At 43.1% G+C, this 26,704-nt stretch overlaps 1 protein-coding gene across 2 annotated transcripts in view; it reads left to right on the forward strand.

Annotated features, from left to right (window-relative positions):
• The window catches only part of GLG1 (golgi glycoprotein 1), an 81,691-nt gene that overhangs the window by 40,895 nt on the left and 14,092 nt on the right, over positions 1-26,704 (forward strand). For both annotated transcript variants that reach the window (XM_060681538.2, XM_087877125.1), the window contains exons 6-21: positions 435-506; positions 1,641-1,824; positions 4,069-4,283; positions 8,715-8,836; positions 9,869-9,970; positions 10,100-10,253; positions 11,815-11,952; positions 14,513-14,599; positions 16,531-16,593; positions 18,968-19,081; positions 19,824-19,912; positions 19,994-20,111; positions 20,690-20,782; positions 21,888-22,025; positions 24,800-24,923; positions 26,197-26,339. In XM_060681538.2, coding sequence (XP_060537521.2) covers positions 435-506; positions 1,641-1,824; positions 4,069-4,283; positions 8,715-8,836; positions 9,869-9,970; positions 10,100-10,253; positions 11,815-11,952; positions 14,513-14,599; positions 16,531-16,593; positions 18,968-19,081; positions 19,824-19,912; positions 19,994-20,111; positions 20,690-20,782; positions 21,888-22,025; positions 24,800-24,923; positions 26,197-26,339 — 1,956 coding nt within the window. The remainder of the gene's footprint in view (positions 1-434; positions 507-1,640; positions 1,825-4,068; positions 4,284-8,714; positions 8,837-9,868; positions 9,971-10,099; positions 10,254-11,814; positions 11,953-14,512; positions 14,600-16,530; positions 16,594-18,967; positions 19,082-19,823; positions 19,913-19,993; positions 20,112-20,689; positions 20,783-21,887; positions 22,026-24,799; positions 24,924-26,196; positions 26,340-26,704) is intronic.

Raw genomic sequence — 26,704 nt, forward strand, 5'->3', positions numbered from 1 at the left:
TGTTGCCAGGGAAACTTATTGGACACAGTCATGAAGGCAACAAAAAGTCAAGCTTGATTTAAGAAGATTACTTCTTACTATAAAATAACAAACAAACACTACAAAATAACAAACTTGATTCAACATTGATTTCATTTTTACTGAGGATGCTACCTTGTAAATAACAACAGACTTGTAAACTAGAGAGTACAGCATTATAATCAAAAAGCATCAAAAATACATTAGTAAAATGGAGGGTAGCTGATGCTGTAAGCTCCATTTGACTTGGCTTTGACAATAATGGTGTTTCACTCTGTCTTCATGAGTTTATTGGAACAGTATATGGTGAATAACCATGTGTATCAGATCTTTGGAAGTGACTATAATATAAATATATTTTTAATTATAAATATATTGGTGAAACCTACTAAAAGAGTTGTTGCTTTATTTCACAGACTCAAGCAGGCGAAGGCAGGGTATACAAGTGTCTCTTTAATCACAAGTTTGAAGATGCTATGAGTGAAAAGGTGAGTGTCCTCCAAGAGAAAATGCTGAATTCAGCCTTTTAGTTGCTGTCCCCTCCTTCACCCAAGGATTGGCTTCTCAGTCACCTCTTGGGTTTCTCTAATCTATGCACCCAAGAGAGGACAAGCCGGCTGACTAACTAGAGTCATGAGTTCACACACTGCAGTTGTTTATCCACATAAACACACTGTGCTCAACTAAATCACCTTATGGCTTAAAGAGATAAGGTAGTTCATGCAATCTTTGAGACCACGGCTGGATTCCTAAAATAGGCTGAACCACAAACTTCCCAGTTTGTGTTAGGCCACTCAGGCAGATCTATGGAGATCATATTAGCTGGGTGGAAGGACAGTGGAAAGCGGAGGAGATTTAGGTGGAAGGATGGGGTTAGTATTAAAGCATCTCTGTCCGTGTTCTGTGGCCCAGGGGAAAGTTGCTCTGAACTGCATAAGAACTTAGCACAACAGTCTTTGACTTACGATCGTAATTAAACTTGGAAATTACAGTAGTACATTTTTTTCAGTGTACTTTTTGCAGCAATCATTAAGCGAATGTGACAATTATTAAGTGAACTTGGCAGTTGCTAAATTAACCCATTGGCTATGGGCCCGGTTTTGCCTGAAACTGGAAGTAAACACTGATTTTGGGCAAAAATGTCATCTAGTCAACTTGTTGGACAGAGCAAGTTCAAAGGGCACCCTGTGCTAGTCCATTGGAATACTTCTGTCATTGGTCTAGTGAAAGTCAAGATAATTTCTGAATGACAAAAGTGGTGGTGTATTGATATTAAGTTTGCCTGTTCTGAGGAACAAGAAAATGTTCTGCTTTCCTTCCAGATACATACTGATTCATCCCTTCCAGGGTTGGTCTACATATAAATCTTTTGGAACAGGAATTCATAGTTTCTAAGGGCCACTTCCTGCTCCAAAAGATTTATAACCAGAAAAACCGTTGGATCATTCCCAAAAGAATTGGATTGAGGTGATATAGAAAACTGGAACTAGGGAACATTTTGTAATCTTCTAATTCAGATGCGTTTTCATTTTTAATCGGTACAAAATTTTAATTATGTCATAAATCAATATAAAACAAAGATGAATGGTCAGTTGACTTGAATTCTTGCTTGCCCTCTTCAGTGTCGGGATGCATTGACAACTCGGCAAAAGTTGATTGCCCAGGACTACAAAGTCAGCTACTCCTTGGCAAAATCCTGCAAAAGTGATCTGAAGAAGTACCGTTGCAATGTTGAGAATCTGCCTCGTACCCGGGAAGCCCGTCTCTCTTACCTGCTCATGTGTCTCGAATCTGCTGTGCACAGAGGTAGAGTTTATCCTTTTTGCTGTACTGTCAAACCCTAGTTGGTAAACAGAACAGAAAGAAATCTGTGGGTGCCACACTTGTCAATGGGATGCATGCAAAATCCTTAGATACCATAGGGGGAAAATACACATTAAATGATAATATATTTTTAAAGAAGTGTAGCAGTTGAAATGTAAAAAAGACTTCAGAATTTTTTTTGCATGAGTTCTTGAAAATCATGTCAGTCTCTGGAATCTCTGAAGGAGAGGAAGCCACAGAGAACTGACACCCCACTCCCCCAACCGTGGAGTGGTTATCTGTCTCTTCTCTAGAAAGTGCATTTAGTTTAGCAAAATTCTTGTAAACAGGTGAGTTAAAAAAAACATACCATTCTGATCCACTATCAGTGTCGTCGTAATTCCTTGCACCTGACGGGTCAGATATTGACATTGGTCAACAAAACATTTTTTATCAGCCTTTGTCAGAAGGTTGAGCCTTAGGCTATTTAGAGAATTAAAACCAATGTTATATTTTGAATTTAATTTGGAGCCAACCTGATTGCCCCTGAATTAATATATATAGTGGTGACACCAAAGTTGGGAAAACTTTAGTACAGCATTTTCAAACTTGGCAACTTTTAGAGGTGTGGATTTCAACTCCCAGAATTGTGGGAATTGAAGTCCACACAATGCTTCTTTAGATCCATCCGTAATCCTGTAGAATTGTGACCTTCAAAACAATCCGAGCTTGATCTATTAAGACTATTAATAGATAAAGAGAAACTGACTAAAGAGGTAGCTTTATTGAACACCTTGAGCCAATATCCACTGTCTTTGTTGGGAAGTGTAGGCAAAGTCATCCATCAGAAGACAATTGTGAGTTTCGGGGCACGTTTGAGCAGCTCGAACTTCTCTTCGTAGGAGAAAATAGTGGCAATAAATCATGTCACGGTTAAAAAAGAGCCCCGTGGTTCTTGGAACACAGACTGGTGACGTTCATGAGGCTGGAGAGAGCTACAAAGCAATTTCCAGAGATGTTGGATTCCAGTCAGGCAGATGATGCACAAATAGAGCACCTTGTTATTCTTCCGAGAACAGATCATCAAAGATCAAGGGGCCCAAAGAACCCTAGCCCTTGTGTTACCTTATCGCAGCGTTCATGAGTCTACCAACAGGACAACACTGAAGAACAGTCTGCATCGGAAGACATTAAGGATAAAAAAACTGCATTTCTGTCTGTCTCAGGTTTGCCAAAGACCCCCTGAATGACCCAGCAGGCAGTTGGAACAATATTGTGTCGGTAGCTGAGATTGACAAAGCAGGACTTTTGAGCATTAATGAGAAACGCTGCGTTTGGAGACAGTGAAACACTGCATTTCAATAAAAGAGCCTCACTCAACTGTGAAGCATGCTAGTGGGAGTATCATGGCTTGGGGCTGCTGTGCAGCTCTCAATGGCTGAGTGAGCAATTGATTCTGGATAATACCAGCAAATTCTACAGGAGAATGTCAGGCTGTATTTCTGTGAGATGAAGCTTATACAGATGTAAGTGATGCAGCACAACAACAATTCCGTGTGCACAAATGAATCCATGACAGTTGCCTGGGCCAAAAGAAATTTTGCGTTTTGGAAGGGCAACTTAAAGCCCTGACTTTTAACCCACCTGAGATGTTACAGTGTCACTTGACATGAGCAGCCATGCAAGATAAGCTCCAGATATCAACGAATCAAAGAATTTCTGTAAAGAGGAATTGACCATAATACATCCATGCTAAAATGCAGGATGGAGTCATTGCCAGTTGCAGGAAGTCTGTCCAATAAGCAAATCTAAAATTCCATGCACTTTTCCCAACAAAGACAGTAGAAGTTGGCTTAGAGCGTTCAATAAAAGAGGTGGCAGACTCAAAACAAAACGTGCTCGGATATGTATGTGAGTAATTTAAAGAAAGGCTCTACTAGGAAAAGGCTTAAGTGAGAAAACACTAAAACTGCTGCTAGCTGGGCTGGTGCCTGCTTCAGCTCCATCCCTTTCACTCAGTGGAATCATTCTTTTTTTTAATTTTTAACAGCTTTCTGATGCTGAAGTAAATGTAAAATTTCCAAGTGGAAAATCCTTTCCCAATTTTTGTTATTGCAACAAGAATGTCTGTGTAATACATGAGTCACAGCTGGAGCAATTCTTCCGACGTGTCATTCCAACAATCCAAACTTGTGTGTGGCTGGGATTCTATTCCACCTTACCTGAATCTCCTCTGATTTGCCCTAGGCCGGCAGGTAAGCAGCGAATGCCAGGGAGAAATGCTGGACTACCGGCGGATGCTGATGGAGGACTTCTCCCTGAGCCCAGAAATCATCCTCGGCTGCCGCACCGAAATCGAGCACCATTGCTCGGGGCTGCATCGAAAGGGCCGCACTCTGCACTGCCTGATGAAAGTGGTTCGGGGAGAGAAAGGCAACTTGGGGGACAGCTGCCAACATTCAGTAAGCTTGGCGGGGTGGGTGGGAGTCTTCATCTACCGTTTCCTCACAATGCGTGCCCGTTTGGCGCTTGCTGAATTTTAGCATCTTGGGCATATCCCGTCTGGCTTCTGTGGACAAAGCAGTGGGCTGTTTGGCAGGAACTCTGCCCCTTAAAGCAACCATCTCCTGACTTTGCCGACTGCCAGGAGGTGGGGGGAATGGGATGGTTCTGACGAGCAGCGGACGAGCACATGCAGCTCCATTTCAGTGAGCGGTGGACACATGCACCCACCACTCACGCAAGTCAAGCTGCACACACATCCGTGCTCGCCTTCCACTTCTGCAGCCTGGTTCTGAACAACCTTTGGCCCAGTAGTGGGCCACAACCTGGGGGTTGGGAACCCCTGCCTTAAAGGACCCAAGTCCATTGAATTCCTAATTCAACGCAGTGGCACGGTGGTTAGAATGCAGTACTTCAGGCGACTTCTGCTGACTGCCAGCTGACTGCAATTTGGCAGTTCGAATCTCACTGGCTCAAGGTTGACTCAACCTTCCGTCCTTCCGAGGTTGGTAAAATGAGGAGCCAGATGTTGGGATTCACTATGCTGACTGATGTAAACTGCTTAGAAAGGGCTGGAAAGCACTAAAGTGGGATATAAATAAATGCTATTGCTATTGCTAATTCCTTTCCAGTTGCTACAGTGGCAACACAGTGAACAGCTTTCACTGAAGCTGACTTGGCATTTTAAGCTCCGTGTGCGTGCTTTTCTCCCTCCCTCTGTCCCTCAAACTCACCTTGTGTTGGAGTCTTGGCACTGAAAGGGTCATGGTCTCTGAATGGTTTTTCAAGAAAATGAATGGGCTACAATAGTAAGATAAGGGAATGAGAACAGGAGAGGAAAGGAAGTCTTATCCTCATAAGAAGCAGCAGCAGCAGCCAAGAGCTGCCAATCTTGCAGGCTCTCCTGAAACTCCATCCACCTCTTCTTCAGCTTTCTCAATTCCAGCAGCATGGGAAACAAAAAGAACTCTGGTTAAGAGGGCAGCTAAGATGATCAAAGGCCTGGAGACTAAAACATATGAAGAACGGCTGCAGGATTTGGATTTGGTAGTCTAGAGAAATGAAGAATTAGGGGGGACATGATAGCAGCATTCCAGTATTTGAGGGGCTGCCACAAAGAAGGGGGGGGGTGTCAGATTATTCTCCAAAGCACCAAAAAGGCAAGACAAGAAACAACGGATGGAAACTAACCAAAGAGAGAAGCAACCTGGAATTAAGGAGAAACTTCCTAACAATGAGGACAATTAACCAGTGGAATAGCTTGCCTTCAGAGATTGTGGGTGCTCCATCACTGGAGGATTTTAGGAAGAGACCGGAGAGCCACTTACCTGAAATAGTATAGGTTCTCCTACTCTAGCAGGGGGTTTAACCTGAAAGACCTCCAAGGCCCCTTCCAGCTCATTCTATTATTCCATTCTATCTCTATATCATCTATCTATCTATCTATCTATCTATCTATCTATCTATCTATCTATCTATCTATCTATCTATCTATCTATCTATCTATCATGCAGCGTGACTACCCAGAGTGATATTGATTGATCTTTCCATTGTGTCACCAGAGGGCCAGTTTATAAATAGAAAGCAAACACACCATCAATTCAGGGTGGGACTCAATCCATAGTTCTTTTAATGTAATGATAGATACCAGATTTTGGGTATGTAATTCAGAAACACATTCTTATCTTTAAATTTTTTTTTTCCTTTAAAATCTATTAAACAATTTCTGACCTAAAATGGGGCAACAGTCAGGCAAATCCATATTACAAGTAGTCCTCAACTTACGACTACAGTTGACCGAAAGTTTCTGCTGATAAGTGAGACATTTGTTAAGTGAGTTTTGCCCCATTTTATGACCTTTCTTCCATTAGTGATTCACTGCAGTTGATAAGTTAGTAACCCAGTTGTTAAGTGAATCTGGATTCCCCATTGACTTTGCTTGTCAGAAGGTCCCAAAAGGGGATCACATGATCTTGGGACTCTGCAACTGTCATAAATGTGAACCAGTTGTCAAGCATCCTAATGTAAATCACGTGACCACGGGGATGCTGCAATGGTCGTAAGTGTGGAAAGGTCATAAGCCACTTTTTTCAGTGCTGCTGTAACTTCAGGCGATCACTAAACGAACTGTTGTAAGTTGAGGACTATACGTACAGTTATAACCTCAACTTTTTCCATTACCTATAATTATTACAAACAAGTTCTATATAACTTACACAATTATTGAATCTTCAAACTAACATTCTAAATTTCATTTTTTTCCCTATAGTAAGCATAAAAATCAGGAGCAGCTAGCCTGCACACACACACACACACACACATACACACGACTGTGGGAATGTGGTAGCTTAGGTTCAGGGTATGTTCTCTTGGTTCTGCTCCATGTAGCTGCCACCTATCCTATTCCGGTGCATACATATCTTTCCGGCACAGTGTTTCCATCTAGTATTTCCAAATACATCATAGTTGCAGGAATTAACAACGATAAAAGGGAGCAACATTAATCTTTTATCACTGCTTTCTCCCTCTTCTTCAATAACAGACTCTTATTCTGCCAAGAACTTGCTGGTTGTATATAAAAGAAGGGCTCTGATCATTTTATGTTTCGAGCCGGGGGAGGATAAGCAGAATCAAGATTAACGAAAGAAAGCCAAAGAATTGTGTGTGTGACTGAAATGAAAACTTCCTCGTGCTTCAGTGTGACAAACGGGAATCCCTCGGTTTTGTACCTTGAGTGGAGAGAACAACAGATTTATTTCCCAGACAGACACAGATTATGCTGGTATCCCCTGCAGACTTCCATTGTCGGGTATACACCTCTGTTTAATAGGTGCATTCGGTGGGTGGTGGCCTTCCAACATCCAGATTTTCTTGATAGGTTTTCATTAAGGGACTTGCAGCATATCAGCTGGGAAAGGAGTGGCTGGGATGCAGCTCAGCTGATTCCCCATTTGCCACACTACCTGGCAGCTGGCCCTTTGGGTTTGCAGGAAGAATTTTGCTTCCAAAGAAATAGGGAACTCCCTTAGCTTGCAAAGATGGTGCGAGGGTTTGGAAAGATTGTGGTTTAATTGCGGTCTCAAGTCCATAACGGACAGTTGTCTGTGGCCAATTTCCTCTCCGCTGACTCGAGATGTAGAATGTTAAAAGCTGACATTGTTTCCTTAGAAAACCATCAAGTGATAAGGCTTTAATATAAATCTGCTTCCTTACAAGAACCTTTTACTGAATTCCTTTCTTTCCAGGAACGGATAATAAGCGTTGAGGTCTCTTCAGTACTGCACTCTGATTTGCTTTCTTTGGAAGCTGGCCATCTCTCTGTTAATGTTGTCCTGTATTAAACTGGAATATGTTTTCCATAATTGCTTTAGTTGGGTCCAGTGGCTTATATTTTGCCTTCTTCCCATCCCAAATAAAATGGCTAAGAGCACTAATTCCTAGGCTGTCATTCACACCAAACACTCTTTACTTGAAGACTGTTTCAGATGGGAGGTTGCAACTCACATTCATGGCTGGAATTGGGGGGAAGACCATCGTCATCAAATGCCCAGCACGGCTTCTCCCTGCCCTCCTATCTGTCAGTTCTAGGAAGGGAAAAGACCCTGTCCAACTAAGTTGGTTCTAGTTGTTCTCACTGAGATTAATCTTAGTTAGTTTAATGAATATGGTGGAATGTAGTCTGGATTCCAAGAGGGAGGGGCTGCTTTCCAGAAGGCAAAGAGGCAGCAAAGCATGGGAAAATTTTTTGGAAAGAAAGGAGTTAAGGCTCTTATAGTTTTCTATAGGTGAGGAATAATAACTGCTCAGAAGTATCTCAGATTAGACTAGACTAGACTAGACTAGACTAGACTAGAGTAGAGTAGAGTAGAGTAGAGTAGAGTAGAGTAGAATAGAATAGAATAGAATAGAATAGAATAAAATAGAATAGAATAGAATAGAATAGAATAGAATAGAATAGAATAGAATAGAATAGAATAGAATAGAATAGACACACTTGCCTTGGTTCCTGGGGCCTGACGAAGGGAATGGTACTTTGGGTTGCAAATGTCTGGATCCTCGAGATGTTGTGGAGTAGCCTGACACTTTGCCTGTCTGACTTAGAGTTATCTGCTCCAAATGAAAGAGCAGAACTACAAATAGTCAGGATCTGACCCACTCAAAGTTCAGCCCTTTGCTCTTGATGGGTTAGTTTGAAACAACCCTTTGCCTAAAGCCACCTCTCCTTCGTGGGCTATTGGCCACACAGTAGTTGCAAGGAAGAGGTGACATCCGTGCTTCAGAGTCATGGTCTCCTTACAGAGTCGAGCCCTGGCTTTAACTGGTGGAGAGACAGCTGCTTGTCCCAACGAGGATTCTGGGTCTTAAGTTTTGGTTTCTCTCCCTCCTTTCAGCTTCAGACTCTGATCCAGGAGGTGGACCCTGTGGCGGATTATCGCATCGATCGAGCTTTGAACGAAGCCTGCGAGTCGGTGATACAAACAGCCTGCAAGCACATCCGTGCCGGAGATCCCATGTAGGTGACCGAGCCCTGCCTTTTTTCGCCAGCACTTGTTACGTGTTTCTTTGAGATGGGAGGAACCCACAGAGAGAGGGATGGATTGCAGGTGGTCTCTTGCAGAGGGAAGATTTGGACTAAGAAAGACTAGAAGAGATCGGTGTTGTGATGATGCCTTAAGAGCCATGAATCTTCCTGGCCATTTCTACATCCCTCAGTTATCAGGGAAATAAACCATCTTCTGCTGATTCAGAGCGGCTAGTGGTAAAATTTGAAAAAAGCCTCTGAGGGATAAATTGGGCTCTAAAGCTGCTGGGATTTATATAATTTTATTCTACAGGTGGTCCTCGAGTTACGACCACAATTGAGCCCAAAATTTATGTTGCTCAGTGAAACATTGGTTAAGTCAGTTTGTTTACAACTTTTCTTGCCACAGTTGTTAAGCGAAGCACTGCATTTATTAAGTTAGTAACGTATTAAATGAACCTGGATTCCCCATTGACTTTGCTTGTCAGAAGGTCGCAAAAGCTGATCACATGATTGCAGGACAAGGCAACTGTCATAAATATGAACCAATTGCCAAGCATCCAAATTTTGATCATGTGACCATGGGGATGCTGCAGTGGTCGTAAGTGTGAAAAACGGTCACGGGTAACTTTTTTCAATGCTGTTGTAACTTTAAACGGTCACTAAATGAACTGTTGCCAATTGAGGGTTACCTCCCTTTCTGCCTATCTCGTTAAAAGAAACTCTGGGAAATCCTGATTTTTGGATGCAGTTGGTTGCCAAGAGTAGATAGATACAGGGATTCAGACTGTCTTTTTAAGTTGGTCTTACAGATAAGCAATATAGGGAAAGGGTAGACCAGAGGTAGACCTCTTCTCCATCCAGAGAAGTCTATGTGGTTGCAATGGGCAGCCAGTTTGTGGGCAGTTTGGTTTGCCTGCTTGCCTGCCTGCCTGCCTGTGAAAGGCTAGTGGTTGTAGTGCCTAATATGAGAGCTGCAGAGATGCTGTATTTGCCGTCTTAACTCTCCTGCTTCCCCTGTAGGATTCTTTCTTGCCTCATGGAGCATTTGTACACGGAGAAGATGGTGGAGGACTGTGAACACCGGCTCTTAGAGCTTCAGTACTTCATTTCACGGGATTGGAAGTGAGTACACGGGATTGGGGCTTTGAGGGGCTTTGCTTGTGACAATGGGACTTCCTTCCTGGTCCATTGGCGCTGTGGGGAGCCAACTCACCCAGGAATCTCACGCTGATGCTCTTTGGGCTCCCCTAGGTTGGATTCTGTCCTCTACCGTAAGTGCCAAGGAGATGCCTCTCGACTTTGTCACACCCATGGTTGGAATGAAACAAGCGAGATTATCCCTCCTGGAGCAGTCTTCTCCTGCCTATACAGACATGCTTATCGCACAGAAGAGCAGGGAAGAAGGGTAGGCATTATCCCCTCGTCATCTTGACACATCTTGGTGCTTCTCGGAGAATAAATAGGGTGTGGGAGCATGCAGTGGGGTTTGGTTCCTGAAATAGTCGTTGAATTTTCCTAAGGGAACAGAGAAACTGAGCAGGAGGTCTGGGAACATCTGGGAAGACAACACAGTGTTTTTCTGGACAAGTGTTTGGATCTTTACACGCCAGCCTTCTTGGCTGGGAAGCTCCATGTACATGTTAGGATGTTCACATATGTGAAAACCTGCAGTTTTTTATTTTCCTTGCCTCTGTAATGAGGCTAGGATCCACCAGAAGGTCAAGAGCTCTTAGTCACTGGGTGAGACTTCATAATGCAATGGACTTTCATATCACAGGATTCCAGGTTCAATTATGGCATTGTGGGTAAAAAAAAAATCAGTAGCATGTGAGGTGAAAGGCTGAAATCCATATTGGATTGAATTGGATGCTGTCTGGGTATTTTGGACTGCAGCTGTAATGGTCTTGTGGTCCAGGATTCATGAAATACTGTAGAGTCCTCTGGATTTGACAAATCCAGATGACTCTACAAGTAGAGTTTACAGAACTTTTGCAATTAGAGATCGGGTGTGGGGACAAAAAAGCCAAGTCGGAAAATTGTATTTTACCCATTTTACGGGAAGTTCTCTTTCCCAATGTTACAGAGGAGTAATGGAAATTGGGTGTGTGGGGGGAGGGGGGGATTTTGCAGGCTATTGCTCAGCTGTGGATGTGGGATTGATCAAGTTTTTCTTGTGTAAATTACACTTTGGTTTCATCATTTTGTTGCCATGCGTTTGAGATCTGGGGAAATTGAACCATAACTGCCTCCAAGAAAGAATGGATTTTTGAAATGAGATTGTGGCATTTTGTAGATTAAAAAAAAAGTTCATACAATCAGGTTTATAGAAGGAACTTATAGAAAACCAGAGGATCAGTGGAGCATCTCTTACTTTCCTTCCTTGCTTCATTCTCCAATATATTTGACTATATTTAACTTAGTCTTAATTTTTTGGAACATTAGTTTTAATCTGACTTCTGTACTGTCCAGTAGTTGGGTCTTCTGCTGATATATGACTTTCTATAATTATGATAGATAGAAATATGATATGTTTTCTATAATTAGATAGTTTATCTAGCCATGTAATGTTTGTGAGGCTTTTGGTGTAAGCAGCCTCCTAAATGTAGGATAGAAAATCTGGAGTTGTGAGCATTTTGACACAAACACAAATTAGAGATTGGATGTATTTTTAGTATCCTACAACAAGAATTGCAGCTTGACTCAATTAGTTCAGTTGCTGCCTTCTTGTTATTTATTTCAGTACTTTCTGATTAAATAACCTTTTAGCCATTCAAATATCAATGAAAGTAAGAATTGGAAGGGGACTGCAAAGAAAGTAAGACTCAGAGGAGACAATGTTTTGGCCTGACACTGAGTTTGGCCAAGAATAGCTGGAGAATTGGTATGTGCTTGTGGAAGAAAAAAAACCCCAAATGTTTGGTTGGGTGGGTTTGTTCATTACAAATGTTCTTATCTGTCTTCGGTAGTTATCGCGAGAATGCAGAGCGGAAGTACAGCGAATTCTGCATCAGCGCGCTTTGGATGTGAAACTGGATCCAGCCCTCCAAGACAAGTGCATGATAGATTTGGGGAAGTGGTGCAGTGAGAAAACCGAAACTGGACAGGTAACTATGGCATTCATTCTTTTCGGAATTAGACTAGACTAGACTAGACTGGAATTGTTATATTTGGGGACTAAGCAGTGGTATTTACCTGAAAATATCTCGACTTTTAAATAATCTGTCAACATAACTTTTCTTCAGGTTTAGAATATGAGCATTTCTATGCCTGTAACTTACTGCTTTTAATATAAACTTGATTACTTGTGGGACCATGTGTTGGCGGAAGAGAATTTGTACAAGTTTGAAAGCGTGAAAATGCAAGTAGTTTAATAGGTACCACTTTGGTGGGAAGATAACAGCATTCCGTACACCTTTGGCATATAGCCATTGTGGCCACATGACCACGGAGACGCAGATACTCTTTCGTATTTTGAATACTGTCATTGCTGTTTTCTGCAGTGCAGTTAAGACTACAGGTGGTGCTTGGTTAGTGGCTGCTCATTCCGCAACAATGTAAAATTAGAATGGTGCCGAATGAGTTGTGGTTATGACCTGTCCTCAAAATTCTGGTCATCGCCGTCGCACAATTGCAATCTGCATGCTTGGCAACCAGCTTGCGCTTATGACAGTTGTGACATCTGCAGTCACGTGATTGCAATTTGCGACTTTCCCTGCCAGACTGCCACCAGCAAAATCAATCGTGAATTCAGAAAAGGGAGTTGTGAGGTTGCTGGTCAAGAAACAGGATGGCTACATTATTAAATTGTTAAGGATGTTTGAAATTATGGATGTTAAAGGAAAACTGTGTGGTGCAGGGGTGGCAACTCTGACAAAATTTAGGACCCATGGACTTCAGTTCCCAGAATTCCTGAGCTGGCATGGAACTGAAAATTGAAGAAAGAGAAAGAAGAAACTTGGTGGCAAGCCCGGAGAAGCAAATTTAGGCTGATGGTTTTGCCTTTTGACATCCCTTCAGCATGTTAATGTAGAAATTCTAATGGAGCAAGAAGAACCCCAAAGCGGGAGATGTTTGGGGCTCTTTTTCATAAGAGGTTTCTCTAAACTGATTTTATTATTCAGCATAATGAGTATTTGAACAAAGTGAGGAATATTTTCTTCAATAGCTTATTCATGCGACCTTATCTTGCCTTTCTTCCAAGGAGTTTGATGAAGGGGAGATTGGTTTTGGCACTTGCTCCTTACAGGTAGACAGTTAAAAGGCAACTTGCATACTTGAGTGAAGATTGGCTGCCCAAAAGCTGTTTACCCCAGCAAGGCCAATTGCTTAATCAGCCAGAGAAATAGGAAGCGAAGTAAAAGATTCAAAACCAGAAATATTGTAATCTAGTTGGGAAATAAGTGCATATTAAAATTAAGAAGCCAAGCACATTCCATATGTTATGCAAGAATTGGTTTTAGCATTGTGCATTAATAGAATAACAGAGTTTGGAAGGGACCTTGGAGGTCTTCTAGTCCAACCCCCTGCCCAAGCAGGAGACCCCTATACGATTTCAGACAAATGGCTGTCCGATCTCTTCTTAAATCTCCAATGTAGGAGCACCCACAATTTCTGGAGACAAAGCCATTCCATTGATTAATTGTTCTAACTCTCAGGAAATTTCTTCTTAGTTCTAGGTTGCTTCCCTCCTTGATTAGTTTTCGTCCATTGCTTCTTGTCTTAACTTCAGGTGCTTTGGAGAATAGGTTGACCCCCCCCCCTCTTTTTTGAGGCAGCTCATCAAATATTGGAACACTGCTATCATATCACCACTATTCTTTCTTTTCATTAGACTAGATCAGGGGTGTCAAACTCACATCGTCACGTGACATATCATGACCCCACCCACCCCTTTTGCTAAAATGGAAGTTGGCATGGCCAGCGTGTGACGCATCCGGCCTGCAGGCTGCAAGTTTGACACCCCTGGACGAGACATACCCAATTCCTGCAATTGTTCTTCATATGTTTTAGTCTCCAGCCCTCTAATCATCTTTGTTGGTCTTCCCTGCACTCTACCAAATCTCAACATCTTTTTTATATTGTGTCGACTAAAACTGGATGCAGTATTCAAGGCACTAGAAAGCAATATCAACACTTCACGAGATCTTGATTTTGTCCCTCTGTTAATGCGGCTTAGAACTGTGTTGGCCTTTTTGGTGGCTGCAGCACACTGCTGGCTCATATTTAAGTGGTTGTCCACCAAGACTCCTAGATCCCTCTCACAGTTACTGCTATTAAGCCAGGTACAGTCTACTCAGTACCTATGCATTTGGTTTTTCTTGCCTAGGTGTAAAACCTTACTTTCTTTGTTTTAAGCCAAGTATTTTTAGCTAAAAGAATGAGCAGCTGAGAGACTAGTGGTATTTCAGAGGGGTGTGAATCTTAGCTTTCTTACTTCAATACAACCTGGAGCAAGAATTATGGCCTACTGGGCCAGGATTTATATTTGTCAGAAAAATGATATATAACACCCTTGCTAAAATCCATAGCAGAATCCTGGGGATATTTTTGTGGAAGAATGAGTAGCCCAGAGCCATTTCATTGTGCATTTGGAGGATTCTCAAAGGAATAATCAAATGGGCCTAAAGTATTATATGTTGTTGTTTTGGGTTTTTTTACGTGCAGGAACTTGAATGTCTACAGGACCATCTGGATGATCTGGTAACCGAATGCAGGGAGGTTGTTGGGAACCTTACAGAGCTGGAATCTGAGGTGAGGTGACTTTCTTCAAGAGAGGAAACTCCACTATTCTGTGGCGCTTAACACTGAGTCATTGTCAGTGGATTGCAAACTGTGCTTTATCTTCCAGTGCCTAGAATGGTTAGACCAGTGTTTCTCAACCTTGGTAGCTTGAAGATGGGTGGACTTCAATTCCTAGAATACCCCAGCCAGCAGCGCTGGCTGAGGATTGTGGGAGTTGAAGTCCACACATCTTCAAGCTTCCAAGGTTGAGAAACATTGGGTTAGACCTTGAGAAATAACCAAAGGCTGCTATCCCTGGGAATTGTAACTATTGTAACGCTCTCTACATGGGGCTCCCCTTGGGGTACACCCGGAGGCTCCAACTGGTGCAGAATGCGGCCGCGCGGGGGATTATGGGAGCGACGGGGTGCTCCCATGTGACTCCTCTTCTGCGCGAGCTGCATTGGCTTCCGGTGGACTTCCGGGTGCGCTTCAAGGTGTTGGTGATCACCTTTAAAGCGCTCCATGGCTTAGGGCCGGGGTATTTACGGGACCGCCTTCTGCCACCAATAGCCTCCCACCGGCTGGTTCGCTCCCACAGAGAGGGCCTCCTCAGGGTGCCGTCGGCCAGACAATGTCGGCCGGCGACCCCCAGGGGGAGAGCCTTCTTTGTGGTGGCACCTACCCTCTGGAACAATCTACCTCCAGAGATACGAGTGATCCCAGACCTCCGGACTTTTCATCAGGCCCTTAAAACCTACTTTTTCCAGTTAGCCGGGCTGTCCTGATTTTATGGTTGGTTTTAAAATTTGATATTGATTTTAATTGAAATGTTTTAAATTATGGGCCAAATTTTATTTAATTATTTTAAATCTATTTTAACTTTTGTGTATGAATGTTTTATATTTGGCTGTTCACCGCCCTGAGTCCGGAAGGAGAAGGGCGGTATAGAAATCTGAAAAATAAATAAATAAATAAAATTGTGGCAATTAGGCAGACAAATCTATTAACAAATAAGCAAGGTGTGTGTAGCCTTTGCCTTTTTGACTCTTTCCAATCCAAAACGAGAAATTATGTGAAGAGGCTTGGTCCAGTATCTGTCCATCAATGCTATACCTCTAAAAAAAAAAAAAATCCTCCAGAAAGGAATGGGAACCAAACTTGGCATGGTGGAAGAAGTCAGGAAAAGAAAATCTGAATTCCAAAGTGGAATGAATCCAGATTCTGGCTTTAGAGCAAATCGATTGAGTAAGCAGAGAAAATTAAGTGGAGGAGTCTCTATTTTTTTTCCTCAAGCTTGACATACATACTTGGCTTAATCCGAGTGCCTGAGAAGAAACAAGAAGAAATAAAAGCCTTTTTCTATTGGTGGTGCCTTAAACAACTTAAAGGAAAATGCAAGGACAGGACAAATTGTGATGCGCAAGGCTTGTGATATTATGAGCTGACCAAAAAAAGGGGGCATTTATTTGCAGCCAGTAGAAATGTAATATTTGCACAAGCTGCAACGTTTGCTGAGATGCTTAAGGAAAAGTAGTGGGATTGGCACAAATGTCCAGATATTCCCTCATAAAAGTAGAATGAAGAATTATTAAATTAAACAGAGGAGATGCTACAAGAGAGCCGGTTGGAGAAAGCAATTTTCTATAAAAAGAGAATCAATAGGTAAACTCAGTGGATGAGGGAACCTCCTTATCTAGTTGTGCAGGAAAACAAAGAAATATTATGGGAATGGGAAATAAGATGGTTTTAAATTCGTAGGAGGACAAATGAACATTACATGCATAACATTACTGTCATCTCTGGCACCGCCTGCAATATTTATGGGCTGGTAACTATTTCATTGTCATTTGAATTGCCAGTATTGGAAGCAGAAGTATTAAGTATCTAAGAGCATCGTTTGTGTTAAAAATTGGGCATGACCGGGAGTGAACTGACTGGTTTCTGGATTCCTCTGACAGGATATCCAGATAGAAGCCTTGCTGATGCGAGCATGTGAACCCATCATCCAGACCTTCTGCCACGTAAGTGATTCTTTTCTCTCATTGTTTCGACCACATTAACATAAAGTCCTTTCCCATCAAGATCTACTTCTCCTGATGCCCTTTCCGTTAAGTGTTCTTTCTTAGAACCTCTGTAATTTGCTGATTGTCAGCAGTTTGCACAGACAGATGGCCTCCAATATACTGGAGATGTAGGGATTCTGGAAATTGCAGTCACTTCCTATCTGCAAGGAGCCAGACTGGAGAAGTCGGGTCAGGATAGCTGCTTTTTTTCAGATTCCAGGATTTTGTTAGCTGCCTTGATAGTCTCTCTGAAAGAAGACTAACGGAATTATTGCAAAGGAATCGCTGGTGAAAGAGTCCTCCTATATTTTTATTTCCTACTTCTAAACCGCCCATCTCCCTCAGAGTATATGTATTGTAACACTTGAGGGAAGGTGAGAAAGGAGCTGCAGAGTAGTAAAATGCACTGTTCTTACTTACCTACGTAACAGAGAAAAAAAATTAATCTGCAGTCTTGTATTACAGTGCAGGGCAGGGGTGAAATCCAGCAGGTTCTGCAGGTTCTGGAGAACCGGTAGCGGAAATTTTGAGTAGTTCGGAGAACCGGCAAATGCCACCTCTGGCTGGCCCCAGGAGTCGGGTGGGAACGGAGATTTTGCAGTATCCTTCCCCTGCCACGCCCACCAAGCCACACCACACCCACCAAGCCACGCCCACAGAACCGGTACTAAAAAAATTTGAATTTCACCACTGGTGCAGGGGTCTCCAACTCCAAAAGTGGCCACTTTAAGACTTGTGGACTACAACTCCCAGCAAAGCTGGCTGAGGAATTCTGGGAGCTGAAGTCCACAAGTCTTAGAGTGGCCAAGGTTGGAGACCCCTATTATAGTGGATCATTTGGGTGGCAGAGAGATGGAGTTAGAAGAGCAAGCAGATGGTGGAGAGTCTGATGCCTGGAGCCATCATCCTTGTTAGATCAGTTTCCTTTCAACCTTCCTCTCCCTCTTCCCTCTTGAGAAAAGGGGTTTCTTGCCATGAGAATGTAACTGAAATGGTTTGCTCAGCACTGGCCGGAGTCTCTGAAGATGGGGGATGTTTGTCCGAAGGTGGAGACAATACTCGTGCAGCGATGCTTCGGTACTCTGCATAATGGAGCCAAGCGAAACCAGCATTTTGGAATAGGAGTAAATACAGGTCGGCCTCAACTTACAACGGTTCGTTTAGTGACCGAAGTTACAACGGCATTGAAAAAAAAGTGACTTATGGCCATTTTTCACACTTATGACCATTGCAGCATCCCCATGGTCATATGATTTACATTCAGATGCTTGCCAACTGGTTCATATTTATGACAATTGCACTGTCCCTGGGGACATGTGATCATCTTTTTTGTGACCTTCCGACAAGCCAAGTCAGTGTGGAAGCCAGATTCACTTAACAACGGTGTTACTAATTTAACAACTGCAGTGATTCACTTAACAACCATGGCAAGAAAGGTCGTAAAATAAAGCAAAATTCACTTAACAAATGTTTCACTTAGCGACAGAAATTTTGGCCTCAATTGTGGTCATGAGTCAAAAACTACCTGTATGCCAGAAAGAGTTTCAAATTTTACTTTGCATAGAATTTCTGCCTTATGTAGGAAATGGCTTTTAATTTTCATACCCCTGTCCCTGTGGGGTTTGAATAGCATTTAATGAGAGAATTTGGCTTTGTGGGAACATATGTCACAGAGAAGGATGTCAACCCATTTTCCAAAGCACTTGAAGGCCAGAGAAGGAATAATAGATGGAAACTGACCAAGGAGAGATTGAACCTGAAAATAAGGAGAAAATTTCTGACAGTGAGAACAATCAACCCGTGGAACAGAAGTTGCCTTCAGAAGTTGTGGAAGCTTCATCACTGGAGGCTTTCAAGAAGAGACTGGACTGCCATCTGTCAGAAATGGTGTTGGGTCTCCTGCTTGGGCGGGGGGTTGGACTAGATGACCTCCAAGGTCCCTTCCAACTCTATTATTCTATGTTCTATATAAAATTTAATTCTGCTTGTACTCCACCTTTCCCCAGTTTGCCCTCCTCAGGATGTGCGCTGGATTGCAACTTTAAATTCCCTTGGCAACAGGCAGTTGGCAGTGCCCAAGTGGGAATGGAATTAGCGGTTGATGTGCTGAGTTGAGGAAATACAACTGAGGGCAACTAGATTGTTCTGGGGCCAAGACTGGCTATTTCTCCCTCACCTTCTAAGGTGATAGTTGAGTTCATGCAGACCTCTTGAAGCTTGTCCAAGTTATGATTTATGCCTTTCTTAATTTGACAGTGGAAGCTGCCAAGAAGGAAGAGAGTTTCTGCCAGACAGTCATTACATGCCCCTAATTGTTCCATCTCCCCTTCAGGAAATGGCAGACAACCAAATTGACTCAGGGGACCTCATGGAGTGTCTCGTTCAGAATAAGCATCAGAAGGAGATGAATGAGAAGTGTGCAGTTGGAGTTACGCATTTCCAGCTAGTGAGTACAGCTGTTTTATTCGTTTATTCCCAGCCATTCATATGTTGCCGGTTCTAACAACTCCAGGGGACTGATTGTATATCAGTGTAAAAGCATCCATAGAATACTAATAAAAATAATATGCCTTAACTACTGCCATCACTTGGAAGGCCTTCCTGCCTAATTGCTGCCTTAAAGAAGGACAGCCTTCTCCATTTTTCTAGAAACCTAGGAGTGCATTCTACTGGAGAGCCAGCTGTTCTAGAGGAGGGGATCTGCCACTTGAAGCTCATCCCTGGGTCCCAACTCCCCAGTTTCTTTCAGGATGGGGTACCTGGAACATCCTGTCCCTCCTAGACTGTGTAGGGCAGACAGTTTTCCCTGAAGAAGGAGATCTAACAAAGGCTGAGCCAAAAAGAATTTGAGCTTTACCAGGGCTAAGAACCAGACAAGACCCTCTTCTTCCGAATTGACAGGATCACCCCAGTTAATAGAAAGTGGGCTCTTTGTGGTCCCTTCCTTCTAGACTTCCTTGCTGTGATTACTCTCTCCGTACCAATTCCAGCATCTCCTTCCAGATGGTCATTCCATATTTCCATGGCTGTTAACTGGAGGCTGGCCAACTACATCACTTTTCATGGTCTACATAGGAGTAGAGAAGTAGAGTCTACTTCTCTCCACCAGAACTTTGCTAGACTGGAGGGAGACATTTAGGGGAGTTGAGGACTGATGCTCTTTGCTCGCTTTTTTTTTTTTTGTTCAGATCCAAATGAAGGATTTTAGGTTCTCCTACAAATTTAAAATGGCCTGCAAGGAAGATGTGCTGAAGTTGTGTCCCAACATCAAGAAAAAGTACGTCTGTGGTTTTCCTCCGTAGCTTGGGGCAGCCTTTCATCTGGTCTGTGGGAGACATCATGCTTCTTTCTTCTTCAGGGTGGACGTGGTGATCTGCCTGAGCACCACAGTGCGCAACGATACCCTGCAGGATGCCAAAGAGCACCGGGTCTCTCTGAAATGCCGCAAGCAGCTGCGGGTGGAGGAGCTGGAAATGGTAAACGGGCCTGGGTGCTGTCTGTCTGTCTGTCTGTCTGTCTGTCTGTCTGTCTGTCTGTCTGTCTGTCTGTGTGTCACAGGTTTCTCGGGGAATCTGGTGGGATGCCAGTTAAAAACACAGAGTGCCACTCATTGCTAATGTGTTTTCCCCTAATTATCCTCTCTCACAGTTTGTGTTCCACTCTGGCACTTTGCCAGAAGAAGGCAGTCTTCTTGAGCGTCCAGGGTGCCAGTGTGTTGCCCAGTCTGATCCCTCCAATCTCAGAAACATTTCTTGGCAGGTTTTTGAGGCAAGGCTTGGGCCCAACTCAGACTCCTACTGGAAGACAGCTGAGTCTAAAAGAATGCTTTTACGCTGCATCTTAAGGCTAAGCCCGAGTGCTTTGAATGCATGTCATCCTTCCCTCCACCCTCCTGCAGAACCGGGAATCAATTAAAGGGTTTCATGGGATCTTGCAGGGCATAGAGTGCTTTGTGACTTCGGTTTGGTCTGAATAAAAAAGCTGCTCGTTTGCTCTGAGCTTCAATGGCTGCTCCTGTTTCATATTCCTCTTTGGATCTGAACTTGTCTTGCAGACTGAAGATATCCGTCTGGAACCAGATCTTCATGAAGCATGTAAAACTGACATTAAGAACTACTGCCAGAATGTTCCCTACGGCAATGCCCAGGTGATGATAGGCTTATATAGATGTATTCACAGGTGTTTGTGTGCACGTTCATCAAATTTTCACCAAGGTGTAACGTTTCTGGTCTCCACTCCTCATATATTTTATTGCAAAGCAGTGGTGCCTGAGCCGGATTTGAGCTTGACTTTCCCAGCCCTTGTGAGACTTGCTAATTGAGAGTATGTATGTACAGTATATGTGTAGTTATTAAATGTATATGCTATTCATCTCACCGATAAGATGGCTTATAAATGGTAGAATGATAAATGTATGATAAACAAGGCTAATACAAAGCCTCTAATCTGCATGCCATCCTTTTAAGTTTTGGATGTGATTTACAAAGCTTCCATAAATTGCTGTCAGATTGTCCCTGTGATAGAATAGCATATTTTTAAAATGACCACAGTGCATTTATGATAACACTATTTCATTTGAATTAACTTAAAATATGAATATTTTATGAATGTTTTTTGCCTTAGCCCTTTCTGTTAATTTCTGAAGTGTAGCCAAAGCTGAAGATACCTTAATCTTGCTTTTCTCTCTAGTTGCTTCTGCTTGGGACAAGGGACATGGGTCGAGCCATGGATGTGGCCTCTCACTTTTCTGCAGTATTCTGGAATACTTGTAATCAGTGCTTCTATAACAACCAGTTGCTGAAAACGTTCATTTTGAAATTACCGTGCTAGGGGTAGAAATGGCTCCATTTCAAATTCTTTCTTGCCTCTTAAATTATAGTTTTGCTTGCTCTCAAGTTAAACATTTTGCTACTAAAAGTTTTAAGAATGGTACCTCGTGTTTCTCAACCTTGGCTAATTTAAGATGTAAGCCATGGCTGACTGGAATTCTGAGACTTGAAGTCTGTACATCTTCAAGGGCCAAGTTTAAGAAACAATGATGTCATCTGTGCAACCGGTTCCTTCAGTCCAAGCCTTGCAAAGGCCTATCTTGGGCTTGGCTGGGATTTGATGCTATCTAGCATAAGGGTCTTCTTACCAAAATGCATTTTGACCGAAGAGTGTAGTCTTTTACCCAATCCCAATTCTGTTTCATCAGTGCTGCCCTTTTACAGTCAGTGCAATGTTTTCTTAATCACCACCTCTCCCTGCAGATCATTGAGTGTTTGAAAGAAAACAAGAAACAGCTGAGCAACCGCTGCCACCAAAAAGTCTTCAAACTCCAAGAGACAGAGATGATGGATCCAGAGCTGGATTACACCCTCATGCGGGTCTGCAAACAGATGATCAAGGTAAAGATGACCAGTTCTTGTCCCAGGAATGTCTTGGGCTGAACATTGGGAACGAAAGGGAGACAATTTGACATGCTGCTGAATACTTGTTCTAATCTGATTTCAATCAATCGGAATAGAGCTGGAAGAGACCTTGGAGGTCTTCTAATTCAACCCCTGCTTAAGAAGGAGACCCTATACCATTTCAGATAGTTGGCTGTCCAGCCTCTTCTTAAAAGCCTCCAGTGATGGAGCACCTACAACTTCTGAAGGCAAACTGTTTCACTGCTTAATTGTTCTCACTGTCAAGAAATTTCTCCTTAGTTCTAGGTTGCTTCTCCCCTTCATTGGTTTCCATCCATTGCTTCCTGTCTTGCCTTCTGGTGCTTTGGAAAATAAGTTGACGTCCCTCCTCTTTGTGACAGTCCCTCAAATACTGGAAGACTACTGTCACGTCACCCCTAATTCTTCTTTTTTCTAGACTAGCCATACCCAATTCCTGCATCCGTTCTTCATATATTTTAGTCTCCAGGCCTTTAATCATCTTAGTTGCTCTCTAGTATAGGTTCTCCTGCTTGAGCAGGGGGCTGGACTAGAAGACCTCCAAGGTCCCTTCCAGCTTATTTTCTACTCTACTCTACTCTACTCTACTCTACTCTACTCTACTCTACTCTACTCTACTCTACTCTACTCTACTCTACTCTACTCTACTCTACTCTACTCTCTGCACTTTTTTCCAGAGTCTCAACATCTTTTTTGTAATGTGGTGAACAAAATTGAACACAGTATTCCAGGTGTGACCTTACTAAGGCTTAATGAAGCGGTACTAATTTGTTAGCGCTCCCAGAAAGCGTTTTCTCCTCCCAATCAGAAACGATGAAGTGCGCTTCTGTTCTAATTCTTGTCCCTTTTGATGAATAATCATGTTGAATGCAGCCAAAGGGCTGGGAAATGAGTGAGAGGTCTGCAGTAGCCACACTGTTTTGTGTGTAATACAGTAGGCCTCAACTTATAACCATAATTGGGACCAGAATTTCCTTTGCTAAGCAAGGTGGTGGTTAAGTGAGTCGGATTTTATGACCTGTTTTGCAACGGTTGTTAAGTGAATCTCGACTGTTAAGAGAATCACGTGGTTGTTAAGAGAATCTGGCTTCTTTTCTGCTTCTCTCCTTGTCGGAAGTCGATTGGGGAAGTTGCAGGCAGAGATCCCAGGGCCCCAAAATGCGGTATCTATCTTAAATAGTGCCCAAATTCTGGTCCTGTGACCATCAGGATGCTGCGATGGTCATAAGTGCACGTAGTGATCATAAGTCACTGTTTTGTGACTGTTGTTAACTCCAGATGGTCTCTACGCAAATGGGTGTAATTACTTGTTCATCATAATTTATATAAAAAATATCTTCAGGGCTGGCTGTTCAGGCCGCAGAGTGAACAGCAGGAGCAATAGCAATAGCCCTTAGACTTACATACCACTTCACAGTGCTTTACAGCCCTCTCTAAGCCCCCAACAATCTGGGTCCTCGTTTTACCCACCTCAAAAGGATGGAAGGCTGAGTCAACCTCTTGAGCCAGTGAGAATCGAACTCCTGGCAGTGGGCAGAGTTAGCCTGCAATACTGCATTCTAACAGGAAGGAAGGAAGGAAGCAAGGAAGATAGCAATAGCACTTAGACTTACATACCACTTCACAGTGCTTTACAGCCCTCTCTAAGCAGTTTACAGAGTCAGCCTCTTGCCCCCAACAATCTGGGTCCTCGTTTTACCCACCTCGAATGGATGAAGGCTGAGTTAACCTTGAGACGGATTGAACTGTTGGCAGTCGGCAGAGTCAGCCTGCAATATTGCATTCTAACCACGGTGCCACTATGGCTCCTGGGGGTGGGGGGAGTGTTATGGGATGGGCATGGAATACTCACTTCCTCTCTGTATGGATTGTGAGCTGTTGTAGGGTTGGTTTGTGAGCAAAAAGGATCCAGTATCTCTAAATAGGACAATACCTTTATTGGCCTCAATCAAAATGGCAGAAAGAAGAGCTGGAGTACTTCAGGCTCTCCAAAATGCCTCCTTAAGCAAGGGCTACCACTTGCTTTGTCTCTGGTATCATTGGGTCTGATGAAGAGTTGAAAGATGGTGGGCTTTTTAATGCCATTGAGTTGCCCTCCAAGGAGGATGAAAAATGAATACTGTATGAAATTAAGCTTCGTGATACACCACATTGTGCTCCCAAATCTCTTTCAGGTATGGTTGTGTGTGGGGCAGAGTTCGGATCGTGTCAGATGAAGGGGGAAATGGTTTGAAAAAGAGAGAAAAAAATTGCATAAGACCAGAAGTCAACATTGAATTGAAGGCACCAAAAAAGAGGCGTGGGGCTCCTGAACCATCCTTCCAAAACTCATGCCTGCATTTCTGCCCCCCCAGCAGAAATCTCACAATAGGGAGCCCTAACACTTCATCCAGGGTTGGTGGTGTTTGGTAGGATCACTCAGGCAGTGGAGTGTCTCTTCCTAAGAAGGTCATTCTCTTTTAGAGAGCTTTGCTCCAATAGAGATGGTTCTCAAACCATGCCCCATATAACTGGGGAGAACACAAACGGGGCAGGCGTTTCAGGGAGATCCAGTGCTCCATGTCCTCAGTCTGGGTCGTGGAGGAAGGATGGATCTCCAAGCCAGTCCAGGCAGGAGGCTCTCCACCCTGCCTGGCTTTGCCTTCCTGCACTGTTTCCTCCTTGGAGGAGATGTCCAAGCATGGGAAATGTTTCTCCTTGCTGAGTTGATGTTTCTCTGTCTCCCTTGGCAGAGGTTCTGCCCAGAAGCAGACGCAAAGAACATGCTGCAGTGCTTGAAGCAGAACAAAAACAGCGAGGTGATGGATCCCAAATGCAAGCAGATGATCACAAAGCGCCAGATTACCCAGAACACAGGTAAAATGGTCTGTGGCTGCGTGGGGCCAGAACAGAAAGGCCTGCCTTCATTCGTGGGAGAATTCTATTTGCCAGGCGTCCGGGGCTTTGAAGTGAATTGAAAACCTACAAAAGGAGTCCACACTTTTCTTTGATGGTGTTCCTTACACAAGTTCCTCTGCTTTCTTGTCCTGGAGTGTATTATTTGTGTTTGTTGTTCGCTTTTATTGTGCAGCACTGAGCGCTCTAATTTCTAGCCGCATCTCTGCATTTGAAATCACCGCACCCACACAGCTTGTCTGAGCAGAATGCCACGCTTGCTTTTCTGTAGGGTGGGCATTTTATGTCTGCTCAAATCTGCCCTAGGCCTTCCAAGTAAAATTTCCTATGCGGGTCAGTGACCTGTCTTCTCCATACAGAGCATTTTGTTATTTCAAAGTTAACTGAAATGTAATGATCAAATCTACCGAAGCACTTGGGTGCAATTTACTAAATATATTTGACCCAAAGTAGAAATGTTGTAGCTCAGAGAAGAATTTACCTGGCTTATGGAAAGCTCCAAATTTGGATTTTGGCTGGTTGAAAGAAGCTAGCATGGCTGGGAGGGACTTTGGCATAGACAGAGAGATGAAATCAATAAAAACTGAACATGCAACCACAAAAAAAGGAGAAGGAGAGAGGGAGGGCGGGAAGAGAGAGAGATCGCTGAATTTTGCATTAGGTAACTGAAGCAAGCAAGCAATCTAGCAAGATGTCCATTGCATTGCCCAATTGGAATTGGCTGAAATTGTGAGAGCTCTTCGTTGCTTAAAATAAATCATTTTATTTCATTTTTCCCTTGGATCATACTGAATGGGAAATCTTCCCCCTTCCATTAAAAAAACCCACAAGGGTAAAAACCGTGGAACCTGGGGTTTAGCCTATCTCGCTCAACATAAATCATGGTAATTTTGAATTCTCATTTAACCAGACAAAGAGTATCTTATTCAACCATTACCTCTCCCTTTTGAGATCCCAGCAAGCATTGTCTGCAGTTCAGTGAAGCTATTATTATTTTTTTTGGGGTAGGCAAAATCCGTGCACATTTGCCGCTTAAAATACGAAGTCTCTAAGTGTTTAGGAACTGTATTCCAGACCTTTCTTTCAGGTGACACCTTTGTAATTTGCTCCATTAGAGAGCATTCGGATGCAACTCCACTTGTAGGCTGCTTTGTAAACCCAGCGCAGCTCTGCAGAGATGTCTCCCAGGGCTGCAAATCTTTTAAGCCCGCTTTAACTTTTTCCTCTCCGGCAGATTACCGTCTGAATCCAGTGCTCAGGAAGGCATGCAAAGCAGACATTCCCAAATTCTGCCAGAGCATTCTGAGTAAAGCCAAGGAGGAGTCAGAGCTGGAAGGGCAGGTCATATCCTGCCTGAAGCTGAAATACGCAGACCAGGTAATGGTGTGTCCCTTACGTTGGCCAGAACAGAGGGCAGGACAATCCTTCCCTCTCCACTTCTGTAGAAACCGTGCAGAGGTTGAGAAAGAAAGAAAGAAAGAAAGAAAGAAAGAAAGAAAGGAAGGAAGGAAAGAAAGAAAGAAAGAAAGAAAGAAAGAAAGAAAGAAAGAAAGAAAGAAAGAAAGAAAGAAAGAAAGAAAGAAAGAAAGAAAGAAAGAAAGAAATCTGTCTCAACCCAAAGAGGGATCCCATTACAAGCTTATCAACTAAACAGACTCTTAGGCTGTCACACAAACATGGCAGGAAAGGGAGATCAGGGAGGAGACCTGCTTTAATGCACTTACTAAGCTGGCGGGTTCCGA

Source organism: Pantherophis guttatus, chromosome 11, assembly GCF_059756535.1.
Source record: "Pantherophis guttatus breed Tessera chromosome 11, ASM5975653v1, whole genome shotgun sequence".
In the NCBI taxonomy this organism is placed as follows: domain Eukaryota; kingdom Metazoa; phylum Chordata; class Lepidosauria; order Squamata; family Colubridae; genus Pantherophis; species Pantherophis guttatus.